Below are 19802 nucleotides of genomic sequence, written 5' to 3'. Positions count from 1 at the left end.
TTTTAATCATCCCTTGCCTTGTCTTCACAAGGTAGAAGGTCCAGTTTAAAATCATGTTTGTTATAATTTATTAGATAACATGTTTTAAAACATGCTGTATTTTCTAGCCTTTATTCGAGTATATTTTGAAATTTTAACACTATTAAAGTAAACTGTGCTCTTTTTCTTGGCAATATTTGTGGTTTTCATTAAATACAATGCTCTAAAGGTTAACAGAAATAATGCAGCTAAACTTTAACCAGGAAGGGCAGCAAAGTCACTGTCACTATTCATGGATGTTTCATATACATGCACTTTTAAACCTTGGACCATCATGTTAATCAATAAGGTACACTTCTCAAAACGTAAGGGTCATACAAAACAGCTTCCTGCACCACTGAAGTCAATAGGAGTTTTGCCATAGACTTCAATGGAGTAAGAAACAGTTTATAACAACCTTTCCCTTCACATCCAACTTTTGGATCAGTGGTTCTCCACCTTTTTTTCATTCTGCAGGCTAATTCCTCAGAGGAAGATTTTTCTCAAGGTCTCATGGGTCATCTCTAATCCCAACCCACTAAAGTGCTCAGAAACCAGTTATGTAGAATTCTAAAAAGGATAGCCTCAAAATGTTTCATTCTGCAGACCACAAAGAATGGTTCTCTGCTAGTCCTCAGATCACTATCGGTTCAGGTCCTGATTCTGCTAAAACTCCCATGTGTCTGTCTACTCCCACAGGAAATCAAGGGGAGTAACCATAAGAAAAACTGCAGGTTCTGGCCTTTCTGACATGGTAACAGCCTAGTTGCCAACCCTCAAGGATTGTCCTGGAGTCTCCAGGAATTAAAGATTAATCTTTAATTAAAGAGGGCATGTGATGAAACCTACAGGAATACCTCCCATCAAAATTGGCAACCCACTAACAGACAGGTGCCGAGGGAAGCGGGACAGGGAACTATTTCCTGTCTAAGCCTGGAACAAGCACCGTTTCCAGCACACCTGGGGCAAGAGGAGGGGAGGGGGCAGATCTCGCTCTCCCCGGGGTTAGTGCTCCAGGCAGCTCGGAAGGGGGCGTCTCTCCCTGCCAGGCGGCCGGGGGACTCTGCTGGCTGCGCCCAGGACTCAGCCAGGCTGTGGACGGCAGGCTCCTGGTGAGCGGCCAGCGCTTGGCCACGTCGGAGTCCAGGTGGCTCAGGGATGGGCACGGGGCACCTGCCACTCCCCGGCCGCGCACAGCCGACGGGGGCGAGCGGTTCCCGCGGCGTTGTCCCAGCCGCAGGAGGGAGCGAGGGCAGCCCTGCCCGCCCCTCCCAGCAGCGGGGCAACGGCGGGAGGGGGGCGAAGCAGGCCCCCCGAGGGAGCTCCGCGCTCCCCTCCTGGCGCTGGGGCGGAGACTTACGCAGCTCGGGGGCGGAGGATACCACTGGCGGCCCAGCCGGACTGGAACCTGCCGGGGGAGAGCCCGGAGCCCGCCCGCCCCCAGCGAGAACCGCCTCCCTCCCGCGCCTGGGTACCCGCACGCGCCACACGCCCCGGCCAACGGCTGTGGCTGCCCCGCCGAGGGACCGGGACCGGGTGTGGGGTAGAGGCGAGTCGTGTCCCCCGGGAAGGGGGATAAGGTAGGGGGGAGTCCCCGCTCCGGGGTGAGCTGAGGGGGGAAGAGGACTCACTCTGTCTCCGCTATTTAAACCTCTTCCCGCCGCCTCACTCCCGCTCCGCCCTACGCGACTTACTAGGGATCACCCCCTCCCCGTCTCCCCACGCACAAACTCCGGCAACAATCCAGGCGGCTCACAACAACCCGCCCTTCCCAGCCCCGCTCGCTCCCCATTCGCTCCCCATTCGCTCATCGCTTTGTCCGTCGACGTGTCTGCTGCGTGCATTGGCCCCTCTGCCTGCCAATCAAAGTGCACACAGCTGGAGAACCCCTCCAGGCTTCGCTTGCGGTGTATCCCGCCCCTCCGGACACCTTGTGGGGTAGTTAAAACCTCCTCTTTAACTCACCATAAAAATGTACTTGTACGTCCCGCCCACCCAAACAGAAAGGAGATACTGATTGGGCCGAATGAATGATGAATGATTGGGCCGATAGCTTGATTGGAAAATAAAACTGTCAATCGTAGATGTAATCCCCGCCTACAGGAATGAGTAGCTCTCCCTGATTTGTCTCTGTGGCTAGTCCCAGTTCCATGTATCATCCAATCAAACACGCTTTCACAAGTTAGAGGGCGGGACAAAGCCTATGAAGTGATAGATGCGAAAGGGATGCAACGATTGGATGAATACTCTCTCCCTTTCTTTTCCACCACTACTGTCCAGTGGCTCATACCACCCGGCTTTAGGAGGGGGAGAGGTAATCTGTTGGTTCAGCCCGTCTCCATCAGGGACGAGAGGGGCGGGGGAAAGGAAGGAGGAGGAAGTTCTTTATTGCCCACCATGCAACGCGTGCTGTAGGTAGCTCTTTTGGGCTCTGCGCGGGGAGGGGGCGGGAGGAGGTTGGTGCCCAATCCAAGATGGCGGTGCAGGAATCAGCTGCTCAGCTCTCAATGACTTTGAAGGTGCAGGAGTATCCCACTCTCAAGGTGGGTACTAGGCATCCTGGGTGCCTGTGAGGAGGGGAGGGCCAGGCAGGGGTTGGGCGAGGTTGTTAATGGCCCAGCTGGGCAGGGCTAAAGGGAGCTGGGGGCTTGACAAGCTATGGTCCCCCACCCCCTGTATTATAACTCCCTCGGGCCCCAAGGTGTGTAACGTGCGGAGACCCCAGTTCCCTGGACCCCTTTCAGACCTCCCTCCCCGCCCCCATCTGCCTTGCCCTCTACTCATAAGGGCTATTTTCTTTCTTTTGATGTTGGGGGGACGTGCCTGGAATATGATGCCCTCCCTGGGCAGTTCCATACCCTGAAGATGTAGGTGGGGTGGAGTCCCCAGAGCAACAACAAAAATGAAAACGATTGAAGGACTGGGGGGGCTGACTTAGGAGAAGGAAAAAGCTGACTATGCCATGGCTAAGATGTGACAGAAGGGTGCTGTGTGGGGAGGGGTGTGACTGGGACAGACTGGAGGGTGCAGAGCAGTGAGAAGGGGGCTGGGAGCATTGATCATTTAGAAGGAAGGTTTAAAGGAGTTAGAACTGTGTATCATTGTTAAGAGGTGGACAGGGGAGGGGGTGTTAATATGGTTCCTTGGCATCTCGATTTCCTAAATATGGAGATGAACTGCAGGGTGTCAGGGGATAAAAATGATTAAAGGGACTGGAGAGCTTAGAAGGAAGAAAGAGTTAAATATCTATAGCTTGGATGGATATACTAAAGGGGTGGCTGATGTAGTAACTGAGTGTATCTGAAGGGTGTTAACTCCCCTGGTGGGAGGTGAATTGCATACCCTGGCCAGACATCATAAAATGAGCAAAGAAAAATCTAAGCTGACCATTAAGGGTAAATATTGCTGACAATAAGATCTGTTGAACTGGGGAATAGTCTCCCAGAGGAAGTGGTGGATTGATCATTTATAATATTTTTTATATATATATTAGATCAACTAATTCAACTGCAGTTGAATTTACTGTCGGGAACTAATCTTGCGCTGGCTAAATGGGAGTCAGGAGAGATGAGCTGGTCTGCTTAATAGGCCTTATGTCTGATTTAACTAGAATATAGTTTTTCATATAGTGTGTATCAAAAACATTATACAAAGTAAACTTTTGAGCTTAAGTCATGTTTTACTTTCATATAGTGTTGTGTGCTTGGTTTTTTTGTTTGTTTTTTTGTTGTTTGTGTTGTAGGTTTCTGCCCATGTTCTTCCTGTCTGTCTCTTGCTCTTCCCTTCTTCCTCCTGTTCTACCTCCTCATTTCCCCTTCACCCTTGGGACTAACTTGATTCCCATTTTATATCTGAAGATTTATTTTCCCTGTCATCCTGAAGTACTTAAGGCTTGACAGTATGTGGGTTAAATTTTAAGTCCCCTTAGAAAGGCACAGCCAGCAACAATGTTAAGAAATTCATAGACAAAGAAGCCTGTTTCAATGGTTTATTTATTGATACATTCATATTGTGTTTAGACAATCTTTCATATTCCTCAGTATTTACATGTAGTGAGAGTCAATTGTTTGCTTTTTGTGCTCCCTTTATAACATTTAAGGCTATCTACTAAGTGTCGCCCATTTGAAGAAGAAGGCAGTCATTTTAAACTAGTTTTAAGGCATTTTTCAAGTCTATTATTTACTCTTGATGAGGGATTTTTGCAGCATTTTAATGAGAATGAAATATTCCTTGTATTGTCATGAAATATTCAAACTAAACGGCTTGAGTAAACAGCCTTGTATTAACAGTGTTAAATGTCATAAGGGCAATGTTTAGATGGCACTTAATTCTTTTTGTGTTTTGTCTCTCCCCCCACTCCTCAGTGCTCCAGAAGCTTCCTTTCTGTTTAATATTAGTTCTTATTACAAAAAAACTCTTGAAGCAGTCACTATTTAGTTACCACTTGCATTTATCCCCTTAAGTTTCCTTGACTGTGGAGATTTCAAACCATTATTCATGCTAGAGAAAACAATTTTTTGGTAGAGGTGAAAACGACGGAGTGAATTTTCATCTCTAGTTGGTTGTTAAGAACTTAAAACAGTCTATATAAAACATGCATATAAACTTATTATGGTAACTGTGGTGGCAGCTATAATATTTTGTTACCCATCTGTGGACACTGGCAATTTTCTCTAATTGGTGCAAGTAAACTATAAAGGAGGTCAGAACTACATTTATATCCTTCCTGTTTCCTCCCTTTAACTTGCTCATGCCCAAATCACTAGATGATAGTAGTTGTGTAATAGCTCTACATTACAGTATGTTCCATAAGAGTGCCTTTCATGGGAAGGAGTGCTTACGACTCTCTATATAGGGAAAATCCCTCTTATTGCTAAATTGTGGTCAATTCTGGAGTGGAAGTGCATCAACATTCTGCTTCAGCAATTCTGCACGGTATTATTTTTCAAGGGAAAGTAAAGTGACTTACTCAGCTGAATCTACAGGAGTAATTTAAGTGTATAGAATGTAACTACTTATGCTGTCTTCCTCCTCAGGACATGAGAGTTACTTGTTATCTTTCCCCAAAAAAGTTCCATTGATCTCTAATAAACCCCACTGATAGGGAATTTTGCTTTACATCTCCTCTGAATGTATAATACATGAAGCCTCCAATATGCACTGATAAAAGGAAATTAAAGGGTGTCAACACTCTGAGCATGGTATTACAAAGGAATCTCACAAAACTGGGTGACTGGGCAACAAAATGGCAGATGAAATGCAATATTGATAAATGCAAAGTAATCCATATTGGAAAACATAATCCCAACTGTACATATACAATGATGGGGTCTAAATTAGCTGTTACCGTTCAAGAAAGAGATCTTGGTGTCATTGTGGATAATTCTCTGAAATCATCCACTCAATGTGCAGCAGCAGTCAAAAAAGCAAACAGATTGTTGGGAATCTTTAGGAAAGGGGTAGACAATAATACAGAAAATATCATATTGCCTCTATATAAATTCCTGGTATGCCCACATCTTGAATACTGTATGCAGATCTGGTCACCCCATCTCAAAAAAGATATATTGGAATTGGAAAAGGTACAGAGAAGGGCAACAAAAATGGTTAAGGGTATGGAACAGCTTCCATATAAGGAGAAATTAATAAGACTGGGATTTTTCAGCTTGGAAAAGAGATGACTTGGGGGGAGAAAGTGAATAAGGAACATAAGAACATAAGTGTTATTTACTCCTTGTAATACTAGAACTAGATATCACCGAATGTAATTAATAGACAGCAGGTTTAAAACAGACAAAAGGAAGTACTTCTTCACACAACTCGCAGTCAACCCATGGAACTCTTTGCCAAAGGATGTTGTGAAGGTCAAGACTATAACAAGGTTAAAAAAAGAATTACCGTATATACTCGATCATAAGCCGGTTCGTTTATAAGCCTACCCCACAAGATGGATAAGTAAAGATGGAAAAATGTTATAACCCATTCATAAGCCGACCCTATAATTCAGGGGTCAGCAAACTTTAGCTCCCGGGCCATCAGGATAAGCTGCTGGTGGGCCGAGATGGTTTGTTTATCTCGAGCGTCCGCAGGCACAGAGGTAAACCTAAGTAAACAAAGTGTGCCAGCTGCTTACCTTGACGGGCCGGGACAGCAACTGGTGGGGAAATTTTTTTGTGGGGAGAAGCTGGGAGTCAGGGGATTAACCCCTGTGACCACTCCCCACATCAGCCCATCTCTAGCCCGGGACCCCTACACTCTCCCCATCCCATCCCTTCCCACCTTATCTGGGGAGGGCCAGGGGAGGATGTCTCTGACCTGGCTGGAGCTGCTCCGGTGGGCTGGGCGGCGCGGCCGGAGCCTGCCAGCCGCGGAGCTGCAGCTGCTTTGGAGGCTCTGGGGAGAGCAGCGTGGCCAGAAGCGGAGACACTCTGGCCCCGCCTCTTCCCTTCTGTCTCTGCTGGCTGTGCTGCCTCTCCTTGCTCCCTCTGTTGGGGGGGTGGGGCTGTGTCCCACCTCTTCCTCTCTATACCCGTTCATAAGCCGACCCCCTTCTCTGGTGATTCCCTTTTTTACTAAAAAAATTCAGCTTATGAACGAGTATATGTGGTAGATACATTCATAGAGGATAGGTCCATCAATGGCTATTAGCTAGAATGGGCAGGGATGTAAAATCATGCTCTGAAGTGTTCCTAGGCTGTGTTTGCCGGAAGCTGGGAATGGGCAACAGGGGATGGATCACTTGATTACCTGTTCTGTTCATTCCCTCTGAAGCACCTGGCATCATCCAATGGTGGAAGACAGGGTACTGGGCTAGATGGACGATTGGTCTGACCCAGTATGGCCATTCTTCTGTTCTTAAAGTGGTGGAGCTGGACTCAGTGTAGCATTCTCTGATGGAAGGTACCGAGTTCTTCTGAGCTGTGCAGAGTAGTTTACCAGTACACCTTAAGTGGGACAGTGGGAGAAAATAAATAGATATACTGTATGTTGTTCCCATCCTGCACTCAGGCCAACTTTGACTGTCAAACAAAATCCTGTATATAAATTAAGGTTCTAATTATGTCTTGGATTTGCTGAAATATCCAAGAGCAATAGTCAAGTGACTTACAATATCATCAGAAACTTTTGAGGGAATACCTGCATTATTATTTCAGTGGGTGGGATTTGGAGAGAAGAGGAGCAGAACAGAAGAGGCAAGACTTCATACTCTTTAACATGTACTTGATACAGAATAGATGGTACCAAAAAAAAAAAAAGAGGATTTGCAGAATAGGAGTATGATCTTGTGGTTATCTGCAAGCAACCCCATCCATTTTACTAAATAAAATATGTACAGAGAAGTGGGTAGTCTGACATACTATTGCTGTTTCTCTGCAGTTGGGCTCTGTGCAAGCATTCTCTAAATTTTCCTATAGCGACCTTTTGAAGTAACTTTGATGCTGAAGAACCATCAGGCTTTGGATCTAATGGGACCCACTCCTTTGCCCTGGCAATAAAGTATATTTGTTTAGTACAACCAAAGTAAGAAAATATACTTATGAGCAGAGACATGCATAATTTTATAAACAAATTTTAGAGTGGCTATGTACTGTAGCTTTCATTTTCTGACTTCAGGTAAGCTGTTGCACCTGCAGAAAATCATTTTAAGTATGGAATTTCCTGATGCTTTGAGGAGGAGGGATCCTATTAGCATTTGCTTCAAAACAGGACACTAATAATTAAGTTGAACTTGTAGTCCTCTTCCCTCCTCAACAACGCTTTGTATCACTTTTGTTTCCAGATTATTAACTCTCTGGCATTGGCTTCCTATGTTTGTACAGTACCTAACATATTTAGCATCTCTGGGCACTACTGTAATACTATTACATAATTGTAAAATTATTTGAATTAGTGAAAGCTGCTAGAAAACAGAAGTAAAGGGAACTTATCAAATTCTCTTCCTTCTTGCTAAATCCTGAATTAAGAGCATTTCAGAGCTTAAGCGTCATGAAACATAGTATAAAAATACATGCAAGCTTTCTTTGTCCTGCATTCTCTAATCAGTTCTTGCTTCCTTAGTGTATCTCGCTTTCTTTTAAACCCCTCCCCATGATCCTTTGCTACAGTAATCCACGTATTAATCAGTATGACACCTTATCGCTAGGCCTATACATTTGGCAAACAACTGTTTTGGCAGCTATATATTTGCTGGCAGGACATGATAGCAAAATCATTCGGTGCCTGTAAACATAAGATGTCGCCTGCATGATATACTTGGCCTTTCTTAGCCCAGGGCCTGAAAATATACTATGTAGAAATACTGTATGTTCATATGCAATGATTTACATATAAATTAGTGTAGCATATTTCACAAATGGTAAAATTGTCATACCTTTTTGCTTACATAAAGCAAGATGCAGGCGAATGCTAGGACACCTAAGTGCCACTCTGAGGCCAGATGGCTTTAACTGGCCCAAACACCATGCGTTAACTGCTGCATAACTTCTCTACTTTAATTATCTTCTTAACTTTCATAAACATACACTGTATAAATGAGCTAACTTTGGTTATACAAATTTCCTTCACAAATCAGTATAATCGTCTTGTGTGAAGTGCTGTCACTTGAACTACGATGGAGTTGAAGGATATTATATGATCCAGTAGGAGTTGTGGCATTATTTATTTGTATTACAGTAGTACCTATGAGGCCCTAACCAAGACTGACTTCATTGTGTTAGGCACGTCCAAACACATATTGAAGACTGTCTCTTTCCCTGAGGAGTTTGTAATCAAGCTATACAAGACAGGCAAAAGATTGGAGAAACAGATGAAGTGACTTTGGCTTTCTCAACCATGGGATGCTGCTCCAGGAAGGAGGACTGCTGGGAATAGATGTGGTTCATGTGACCAAGAAGACGACCATCTTTGGATACACTCACCAACCTAATGAGGAGGGCTTTAAACTAGGTAAAAAGGGGGCAAGTGACAAAAGCCCATAGGTAGTTTTTTTTGTTTGTTTGTTTGTTTTTAAAGGCAATTTTAAAATTAGATGTTGTGGGAGGCTGGGAAATGGAAAATTACAATTGGGTCATAGGATTAGTGAGGGAGAACCGTGAGGGAGTTGATACAACACCTTAGATCTTTGTACACAAATATAAGGACTATGGCAAATAAAGAGGAAGAACTGGAAATATTAGTACTAGGGTTGTCAAGTAATTAAAAAAATTGTGATTAATCATGCTGTTAAACAATAGAATACCATTAATTTAAATATTTTTGGATCTTTTCTACATTTTCAAATGTATTTATTTCAATTACAACACAGTATACAAAGTGTACAGTGTTCACTTTATATTTATTTTTGATTACAAATATTTACACCGTAAAAAACAAATAGTATTTTTCAATTCACCTAATACAAGTACTGTAGTGCAGTTTCTTTACCATGAAAGTTGAACTTAAAAATGTACAATTATGTATAAAAAAAAAAACCTGCCTTCAAAAATAAAACAATGTAAAACTTTGAGCCTACAAGTCCAATCAGTCCTACTTCTTGTTCAGTCAATCAGTAAGAGAAAAAAGTTTGTTTACATTTGCAGAAGATAATGCTGCCTACTTCTTGTTTACAATGTCACCTGAAAGTGAGAACACGTGTTTGCATGACACTCTTGTAGCCGGCATCATGAGATATTTACATGCCACATGTATTAAAGATTCATATGTCCCTTCATGCTTCAGCCACCATTCCAGAGGATGTGCGTTCACGCTGATGACGGGTTCTGCTCGATAATGATCCAAAGAAGAGTGGATATCATCGATGTTCATTTTCATTATCTGAGTCAGATGCCACCAGCAGAAGGTTAATTTAATTTTTTTGGTAGTTTGGGTTCTGTAGTTTCTGCATCTGAATGTTGCTCTTTGAAGACTTCTGAAAGCATGCTCCACACCTCATCCCTCTCAGATTTTGAAAGCCACTTCAGACTCTTAAATCTTGGATCGAGTGCTTTAGCTATCTTTAGAAATTTCACATTTGTATTATCATCTTCGCATTTTGCCAGATTTGCAGTGAAAGTGTTCTTAAAAAGAACAACGTGTGCTGAGTTATCATCCGAGACTGCTATAACATGAAATATATGGCAGAATGCATTTAAAACATAGCAGGAGACCTACAGTTCTCCCTCAAAGAGTTCAGTCACAAATTTAATTAACATATTTTTTTAACTAGCGTCATCAGCATGGAAGCATGTCCTCTGGAACGAAGGCCGAAGCATAAAAAGGCATATGAATCTTTAGCACATCTGGCACGTAAATAACTTGCAATGCCAGCTACAACAGTGCCATGCGAATGCCTGTTCCCACTTTCGGGTGATATTGTAATTAGGAAGTGGGTAGCATTATCTCCCATAAATGTAAACAAGCTAGTTTGTCTTAGCAATTGACTGAACAAGAAGTAGAACTGAGTGGACTTGTAGGGTCTAAAGTTTTATTTTGTTTTTTGAGTGCAGTTATCTAATAAAAACCCCTACATTTGTAAGTTGCACTTTCATGATAAAGAGATTGTACTACAGTACTTGTATGAGGTGAATTGAAAAATACTATTATCATTTTTACAGTACAAACACTTGTAATAAAAATAATATAAAGTGAGCACTGTACATTTTGTATTCTTTCTAATTGAAATTGAAGAAAAACATCCAAAAATATTTAATACATTTCAATTGGTATTCTGTTTAAAACTGCGATTAAAAAAACTTCAATTAAAATTGCGATTAATTTTTTTGAGGTAATCACATGAGTTAACTCTTGTGATCAATCGACAGCCCTAATTAGTACATGAGCTAAGTTATGACTTCATGTGACAAAGTGGGAATTTTCTGTAATATTTTTCTGAATTATTTGCATGGAATGACTTTCTTGACTTAAGGTTGTTAACTAGTGGGTGCAGAAGCGTTCTAATGCCCTTGTTGCATTGAAGATGTTCGTGTCAAGTAAGTGTCTGGGGTGCTCTGTATGGGTCATTAGGGATTGGCTGAAACTGGTCAATATCAATGGAGGATTTGGAAAGACAATAGGAACCCCAAGGACTGAGCATTCCACTTATCTGTGGGAAACTCAGGCAAGCAGAAGATGTGAATGCAGCCTGGGTGTGCAGGAGGAACATAATGGACCGCAAGGTGATCAGAGACTGGGACAAGAGCTGGCCTTTGCGAGACATAGCAGTTGTCACCTGGGACTGACAAAGAGAGCGAGCGAGATGGAGACAGACAAAATGGATGCTGCAGCAGCATGACTGGGTAAAGCGCTGACTTTAGTCAGCCTGAACTCTTTCTTCACCTTTGCTTCTCCTTGCTAACCTAAGGACTTCCTGGTTCTGTATTCCAGTTGACTAATAAACCTTACTCTGTTCTGAAAAGGCTACCTGGTGTCACTAAAAATAGATGTGGAGGTCTGATTCCTCAAGAGGGCAAAAAGTCTCTGAGTGGGAATCTATCTCAGTTGGACTTAGTGGGCAGAGCTCACTTTGTGAAACTGAAGTGCTAGAGGCTCAATCTAGGAGATGTTGAGGTTGTGTGACCCACCTTTAGGAGAGTGGGACCCTTGGGGATCTGGCATACTGAAGAGATCCCTCCAAGGAATTGTTTAAAAAATGGAGCATAGTACAGATCCTGTGGAACTGGCATCACTGAGAACTGATGGGATAGATATCATGACTGAAATATTGGTATAGAGGAGTAAAGCTTGTTCAGGAAAACGGGAAGGTGTTGCATTATACATCAAGAATATATACATTTGTTCTTAGGTGAGAGATCAGTTGAAAGTCTCTGGGTGAAGGAAAAGGGGGCAGGGGAAACAGGGTATCATGGTAAATATACTCTAGTCCACCAAATCAGGAGGAGGTGAATGAGGCATTTCTGGAACAAATAACAGAAATATCCAAAACACAAGACCTGGTAATAATGGAGGTGGTGGGGGGGACTTTAAATACTCAGACATCTGCTAGAAAAGTTATATAGCAAAACACAAAATCTCCAATATGGTCTTGGACTATACTGGGGACAACTTTTTTTTTCCAGAAAGTGGAAGAAGTAACAAAGAGACAACCATTTTTAGCCTTGATTCTGACCAACAGGGAGGAATTTTTTTGCAAATCTGAAGACTGAAGGTAATTTGAGAGAAAGTGATCATGAAATGACAGATTTCGTGATTCTACGGGCAATAAGTGAAAGCAGCAGAATAAGGACAATGGACCTCAAAAAAGCAGAATTTAACAAACAAAGAAACTGGTAGGTAAGGTCCCTTGGGAAGAAAATCTAAGGGAAAAAAAGAGTTGTGGAGAGCTGGCAGTTTTGCATAGACAATGTTAAAGGCATAACAGCAAACTATTCTGGTTGAAGGAAGAATAGTAAGAGGCCAATATCACTGTATCAGGAGCTGTTTAAGGACCCCCTATCCACTACAAATCATAAAAAGTGGAAGCATGGACAAATTGCTATTTATGAGTATAAATAATCCGTTAAGCATGTAGGGACAAAATCAGAATGGATAATGCACCAAATGAGTTACATCTGGCAAGGGAATTAAAGGCAAGAAGAAGAGGTCCTATAAATATATTAAGATCAAGAGAAAGACAAAGAAAAGTCTAGGTCTACTTTCCTAGCAGGGAAAGAGAGCTAATAACGGATGACACCAAGAAGTCTGAAGTGTTTGCCTGTTTTGCTTGTCTTCACTAAAAAGGTTAATTATGTTCAGATGATTAGCATAATAAAAAATATTAAAAAGGGGAAGGAGCATAAGCCAGAATATGGGGGGAAAAAACGGGTTAAGAATACTTAGATAACTTGTGTGTATTCAAGTTGGTGTAAGGCCTGACAAAATTCATCCTAGAGTATTTAAGGACACAATCTCTGAACAGTTAACAATTATCTTTGAGAACTCATGGAGGATTGGTGAGGTCCCTGAGGACTGGAGAAGGGCAAACATAGTACCTATCTTTAAAAAGGGGAACAAAGAGGACCCTGGGAATTAGGACTGACTGGTCTATCTTGACACCTGGAAAGATACTGGATCAAATTATTTATTTAATAATTTGTAAGCATCTAGGATACTAGGGTGATATGTTATAGCCAACATGGATTTGTCAAGAACAAATCATACCAAACCAACCTACTATCCTTCTTTGACAGGGGCATTTGTCTAGTGCAGGGGTAGGCAACCTATGGCACGCGTGCCCTGATTTTCAGTGGCATTCACACTGCCTGGGTCCTGGCCACCGATCCGGGGGTCTGCATTTTAATTTAATTTTAAATGAAGCTTCTTAAACATTTTAAAAACCGTATTTACTTTACATACAATAGTTTAGTTATATATTATAGACTTACAGAAAGAGACCTTCTAAAAACGTTAAAATGTATTACTAGCACGTGAAACCTTAAATTAACGTGAATAAATGAAGACTCGACACACCACTTCTGAAAGGTTGCCGACCCCTGATTTACACCATTCTTGACAGGTGTTTGTCTAAGCTGTTCTTAAAAACCTGCAATGAAGAGGATTCCACAACCTGCCCTTGAAGCCCATTCCAGTCCTTAACTATCCTTATAGTAGGAAAGGTTTTCCTAATATTTAACCTAAAATCTCCCTTGCGGCAGGTTAAGCTGATCACTTCTTGTCCTATCTTCAATGGACATGGAAAACAATTCATCAGCCCTTAACACATTTGAAGACTGATGGGGGACCTACAGAGCCCCCCAGACGGGTGGCCAGGACCCAGGCAGTGTGAGTGCCATTGAAAATCAGCTCATGTGCCACCTTCAGCACGCGTGCCATAGGTTGCCTACCCCTGTTGTAGATATACTTGGTCTTGCTTCAGTGCAAGGGACCGGATTTGATGACCTCTTGAAGTTCCTTCCAGCCCTACATTTCTATGATTCTGTGACTTGCTTAAGGTCACACAGGAGGACTGTGTTAGAGCCAGGCGTTCTACTTGACTCTCGACAGCGAGATATCTTTGACATAACTTTTGTGTTCAAATACTTCTCTTAAAAGGACAAAGCTTTAAAAAGTGTCTAGTGGAACTTTGCTTTTAGAAGGGGAGTCAAAAATGGCAGCTCCTAAAAAAAAAACAAACGTGTAGTGGGAGTGACAGTTTCCACCACATTTCTAATGTATGCCACTACACAAACTCTAAGATTGATGATAGTTGGATTACATAAGGATGCAAGAGATCATTGTACAACAGCAAAATGATCTAGCAAGATGTTGGCTGAATTTTGTAAATGAGAAACTTGCACAGAACGAAATAGGTGACTAAAGGAGATTCATTAAATTTTCTTGTATAATTGTTCCTATGGAAAAGTTTAATCCCCCCCAAAATCTGTATTTGATTTGCTTCTTTTGTACAAGTGTGTATGTTAGTTGAACTGTGTCAATTTGTTATCCTAGACATTATTAGTTCATTCTCTTGAAGTGTTGAAATAGCAGACAAAATTCTGAGCAATATTGAGCGGGGATCTTTCATTTTTTTTTTTTATATAAAGATAGATATCTCTCAGTGTCAAGTTTAGAGCAGCTAAAACCCTTGAATAAAAATAGTATTAAAGTGAAATAGTATTATGAAACTGACATGTTTGTAACTGAGGGAAGTTCATGTTTTGCACAACATTTTTTTCCCTAAGCATCATAATTTTTGGAAAAATCTCACACCCTACCACACAGACTTAGAAAATTAACATTACTGCATAGGAAAACTTAGTCCACCTTTGAACTTTGGCTCTTAATTCTTGATATGAATACTTGTGAGAAATAAAAATTTAAACCCAACCACTTGTCCTAGGTCTCTTATCTATCTAATCTATCTGTCTAATCTTTATTTATTTATTTTATTTATTTATTTATTAGCCTTTGATTAAAGGTGGGCCAGCAACTCCAGGAAAAATTATTACTACTGTAGAGGAAAACAGTGGGTCATGGTTTAGTGGGCTGATAACAGCGCTTGGAATCAGAAGAATTGGGTTCTGTTAATGGTTCTGCAAATTAGTGGCAATATAAATTACTTTTCTAACCCATATGTAAAATAGAGATAATGCCAGCTCAACTCTGTGAAATAATCAGAGATCGACAGATGAAGTGCTGTAGAATACAAGTGATAAATTTATTGCATTACTCCTACACAAAAATGCTTTACCTATTGCTGGTCCACAAAGGAATCTAGTCTCATGTGCAGAATAAGTTACTTCATCTGAAGAATGTAGATGAGGGGTGCAGTACTATTTTACATATCCTGTCCAAGTGTGTGGACCTTATTTGCTGCTCAGACGTGTGTCCTGGATGGGTTGACCTCTATTTTGATTTTGGGATTTTTTTTTTCTTGTTTCCAATTAAAGTATTTAGGAGGCATTGCATTCTGCCTCTGCTTCTCTGCTACTGCACCTTTCCTCTTGTGCACAACACTCCTAGCTCACTCTTTCGCATTTCTGCTTTTCACGACTGTCTCATTACTGCCACTGTTTGACTTTGTTTTTCTCTTAGTTGCCCAGGAAAATTTAACCTCTATCTTAATAGACCAAAAAGGGTGTGGCCATGTGTGTGGCTCTTTTTTTTTTTTTTTTTTAATTAATTAATTTTTTATTTTGGTTGAGTTTAGTTTATCTTGAATGAAAAGCCTGTAAAGATGCAGGCTAACACAGAAGCATAGGCCAAAACATGGCCAGCTAACACAGCTTCAGGTACGTTAGCCTGTATGTTTATAGTGCTTTTAATTTGTGTTAAGATAACGTAATTGGGGGGGAAAAAAACCTTTGTTTTTCCTGTCAAAACAGGGTCTTAGATGCAATGTTTTAGGGCTCTCTATTTATTTTATTTTATTTTATTTAAAATCCCCTTAGTGTTCACCATTAGACTGGTTTGTAATCATGTGACTGTAGTGTTCAGTTTGTGGATTCTCTTAACTCTACTACTACTACTACTACTAATAATAATAAAAGTAGTGTTTGTACTGCACTAGCACCCAAAGGCCCAAATTGGGATCAAGGACTTTTTTGTTAGGAAGCACAAGAAGACATGATGCCTGGCTCAAAGAAATTAAAATGTATCCAGGATCCTTTTTATGCTAATTCTTTAATCACTGGATAAGCTGACCGGGCTAATCTTCTGACCCACATTTGGTAAGGGAGCACGTGAAACTGCAACCTACCAGTCCAATTTTTGTTTCTGTATATTTTGTCCAACAGTCATATAATCATAGACAAGTAGGGCTGGAAGGGACCACAAGAGGTCATCTAGTCCATCCTCCCTGTGCAGAGGCAGGAGTAAGTATACCTAGAGTCCTAGACCATAGACCATCCCTGACAGGTGTTTGTGTAACCTGTTCTTAAAGATCTCCAAGATGGGGATTGCACAACCTTCTTAGGTAACCTGTTCAAGTGCTTAACTATTCTTGTTGTTAGGAAAAAAACTAATTTTTAACTTGAATCTCCCTTGCTGCAAACTAAGCTGATTGCTTCTTTACCTGCCCGTGGTGGATTTGCAGAAGAACTGATTGTTAGCCTCTCTGTAACAATCTTTTACATATTTGATGACTGTTATGTCCTCAGACTGTCTTCTCGTCTCTAGACTAAACATGCTCAATTCTTTCATTATTTCTTCATAGGTCATATTTTCTCAAAGTCTTATAATTTTTGTAGCTCTCCTCTGGACTCTCTCCAATTTGTTCACATATTTTATTGAAGTTTGGTGCCCAAAACTGGGCACAATATTCCAGCCACTGCCTCACCAGTGCTAAATTGAACAGGTAATTACCTCTCGTGTCTTAAGACGCTCCTGTTAATACATCCCAGAATTATGCTTGCCTTTTTTTTCCCCTCACTATCACACTGTTAACTCCTATCAACTTGTCATCCATTATAATCTCCCCAGATCCTCGTCTGCAGTACTGCTGCCTAGCCAGTTATTCCTGGTTTTGTGTTTGTGCATTTGATTCCCCCCCCCCTTTCTAATTGTAGCACTATGCACTTCATCTTGTTGATTTCAGACCAGTTCTCTAAATTATCAAGATCACTTTTGAATTCTAATCTTGTCCATCAAAGTGCTTGCAACCCCACCCAGATTGCTGTCATCTGCAAGTTTTTACCAACATACTCTCCCCTCCTTTATTCAGGTTATTAATGAAAATATTGGATAGTACAGAGCCACTACAGACTCTTGTGGACCCCACTACATTTGCCTCCTCCCCCCCAGTTTGACAGCAAATCATTGATAATTACACTTTGAGTCTGATCTTTAACTCAGTTTTGCATCCATCTAATATTTTATCTAAATCATATTTCTGTAGTTCGCTTATGAGAACGTCATGTAGGACACTGTCAAAAGCCTTACTTATGTCCAGATACATCATGTCTACAAATTTTCCCCTTTCCATTAAGCCAGTAACCCTGTCAAAGAAGGACGTTAGTTTGGTTTGGCGTGACTTGTTCTTGACAAATCCATGTTGGCTGTAACTTATCACCCTATTATTTGCTAGGTGCATACAAATTGAATGTTTAATAATTTGTTCCAGTATTTTTGAGTATTGAAGTTAAGATGACTGGTTGCAGTCTCAATGTCCTCCTTTTTCCCCCACCCTCCTTTTTTTTTTTTTTTTTTTGAAGATGGGTACTATTTTTGCTCTTCTCCAGTCTTCTAAAATCCCACCCATCCTCCATGAGTTCTCAAAGATAATCACTGCTGGTTCAGAGATTGCCTTGGCTAGTTCCTTAAGTATGCTAGGATGTTTCTTCATACACTGCTGACTTCAGTAAATCTAACTTATCTAAGTATTTTAACCTCCTTTTTCCCTATTCTCTCCCCAGATTCTTCTCCCTTGCTAATATTACGTTAAGCAACTGCCCCATAAACTTAACCATGTGTGTATGTCTCACTTACATGCACTTGTCTGTACACATGTACTTTTATATTAATTAGCATTTGGACGTCTTCCATACCTAGAAGCTTGTTCTGTTTTTTATTACTAACTCTATTAACGTTAAAGAGCACACATGGAGACATCAGCAAAAGTCATGCTTACCATGATTAAAGGTATTGTGTTCACATCACACTTGCCCTAGATACAAAAACATAAGGCAAGAAGCTGAATATTGCACATGTATGAACTCATTCTGGTACTTTTTTGTTTAAAGAAGGGGGGGGGGGGGGGGGGAAAGTCTCCTGAGACTTTATTGTGGTTTTGACATTGCAGTGCTAGAAGTTGCAGAATCAATAATTCATGCCAAACAGCTTTACTAACAAGGGTGGGAAAGTTCAGATATCTTTTACAAAACTACATATGTAAGTGAAGAGTGGTTGCTTCAACTACATGACTTGATGTTAGGCCAAAACTAGAGATTATTTAAAACATGCGCATGTCTGCACGCACATAAGCGTGCGCGCACACACACACACACACACTTGATAGAGTTGAAAAGTTCTGTTAAAAAGGACTAACCATAACAGAGAGATTGTTCCATGTCCTCCGATTTGTGACTGCATGGAGCACACTCCCTCCCTTTATAACTGCAAAACAGTCCTGTGACGACAACTTCTTTTACGTATGTGGAAAAGTAAACCTTTTAGCTATCAATCTTGTACTGTAACTCCTCACATAAAGTCGTCCTGATTAACTGTTTTGTTGTTACGTTGCTGATCAATTAGAGAACATTCTCGTTTAAAGTTGCGCAATGCTCCTATAGAACATTGTTTGGCAGCTGCCTGCTTTGTCCACTGCTCGCAGATAGAGCAGCCCATTAGAGCTAGCTGGTGGGGGCTTGGAACCAGGGTGGACCAGCAGCCCCCCTATCAGCTCCCCGCTCCCCTAAGTTCCCTGTGCAACAGCCACCCAGCAGGCAATCAATTTACATTAATTCTTATGGGGAAATTAGATTCGCTTAACATCGTTTCGCTTAAAGTAGCATTTTTCAGGAACAACTACAACGTTAAGCGAAGAGTTACCTATTTAATTGCCATGTTTTGTCCTCCCCGTTTATTGTTTGTCTTCTCCACCCCTCAAAAAAAAAAAAGGCTGCTTTGCCTTCTGGTCCCGTTTTATTCCTCTCCTTCTTCGTGTGCTTCCCTGGATATTCTTCCCCTCTGCAGCTCCCGTCCCATTGACTCCTATTTCCTCTTTCTTACCAAGTAGAGTAAGTTAGGCTGACTTGTTATTTCCAGTTGTAATTACAGTTCTCCAGCCTCTCTTCTACAATGGGATTCTAATGAGCGGTAGGGAAAGAAGAACCAGCACCGTCTTGTATGATCAGCCTGCTTACCCCCAGACAATTTGAACTCCACAGGATCAGTTTGGGAATTGCTGTACTGGAGGACTAGTATAAATGTACTTTCATATCCGTTTCGTGTGTTGTAAGAAGGTGGGGGCATGTCTCTACTGCAGCTCCTAGCGTTCTCTAAGGGTCGTTGTGAGATAAATGGACACAATTACGTGATGTCAATTTTGTTATATGCTGCCTGGGAAAGCTATGAGCAACAGACACTGAACTGTTTTAACTGCTGTTTCAGACAGATAACAATACATCAATTAACATTTGGAATGCTGCCTTCAACAACAAAGGGCTAGAAATGTAGCACTTATTAAATCTCAATAAAATAAGTTTAAATGCTGCAGACACAACTCCCCTCCACATCCAGTCCACCAACACCAGAAAACTTTCTCTTTGCTACTTGTGAGTGGATTTTTTAAGCCCTTCTTAAGTACTCCAGGACAGTTTCACAAATGGCAGGGGGATGAGAAAGGGCAGTGCTTTGGTTTTTTTTTTTTTTTT

The 19802-nt window shown here is 41.4% G+C and overlaps 1 protein-coding gene across 7 annotated transcripts in view; it reads left to right on the top strand.

Moving 5' to 3' along the window:
• The first annotated feature begins 1577 nt into the window (after positions 1-1577).
• MAEA (macrophage erythroblast attacher, E3 ubiquitin ligase) overlaps positions 1578-19802 on the top strand; it is a 105407-nt gene continuing 87182 nt past the window's right edge. For 2 of the 7 annotated variants that reach the window (XM_034770893.1, XM_034770892.1), the window contains exon 1: positions 2201-2332. In XM_034770893.1, the coding sequence (XP_034626784.1) occupies positions 2234-2332 (99 nt within the window). In that variant the 5' untranslated portion in view covers positions 2201-2233. Of the gene's footprint in view, positions 1599-2200; positions 2333-2408; positions 2562-8761; positions 8965-19802 lie in introns of those variants that run through there. The other 5 variants (XM_034770895.1, XM_034770896.1, XM_034770899.1 and 2 more) reach the window with 5 other exon arrangements.

The sequence above is a fragment of the Trachemys scripta genome, chromosome 5 (genome assembly GCF_013100865.1).
Source record: "Trachemys scripta elegans isolate TJP31775 chromosome 5, CAS_Tse_1.0, whole genome shotgun sequence".
NCBI lineage: Eukaryota > Metazoa > Chordata > Testudines > Emydidae > Trachemys > Trachemys scripta.
This window is presented reverse-complemented; position numbering and strand designations above follow the sequence as displayed.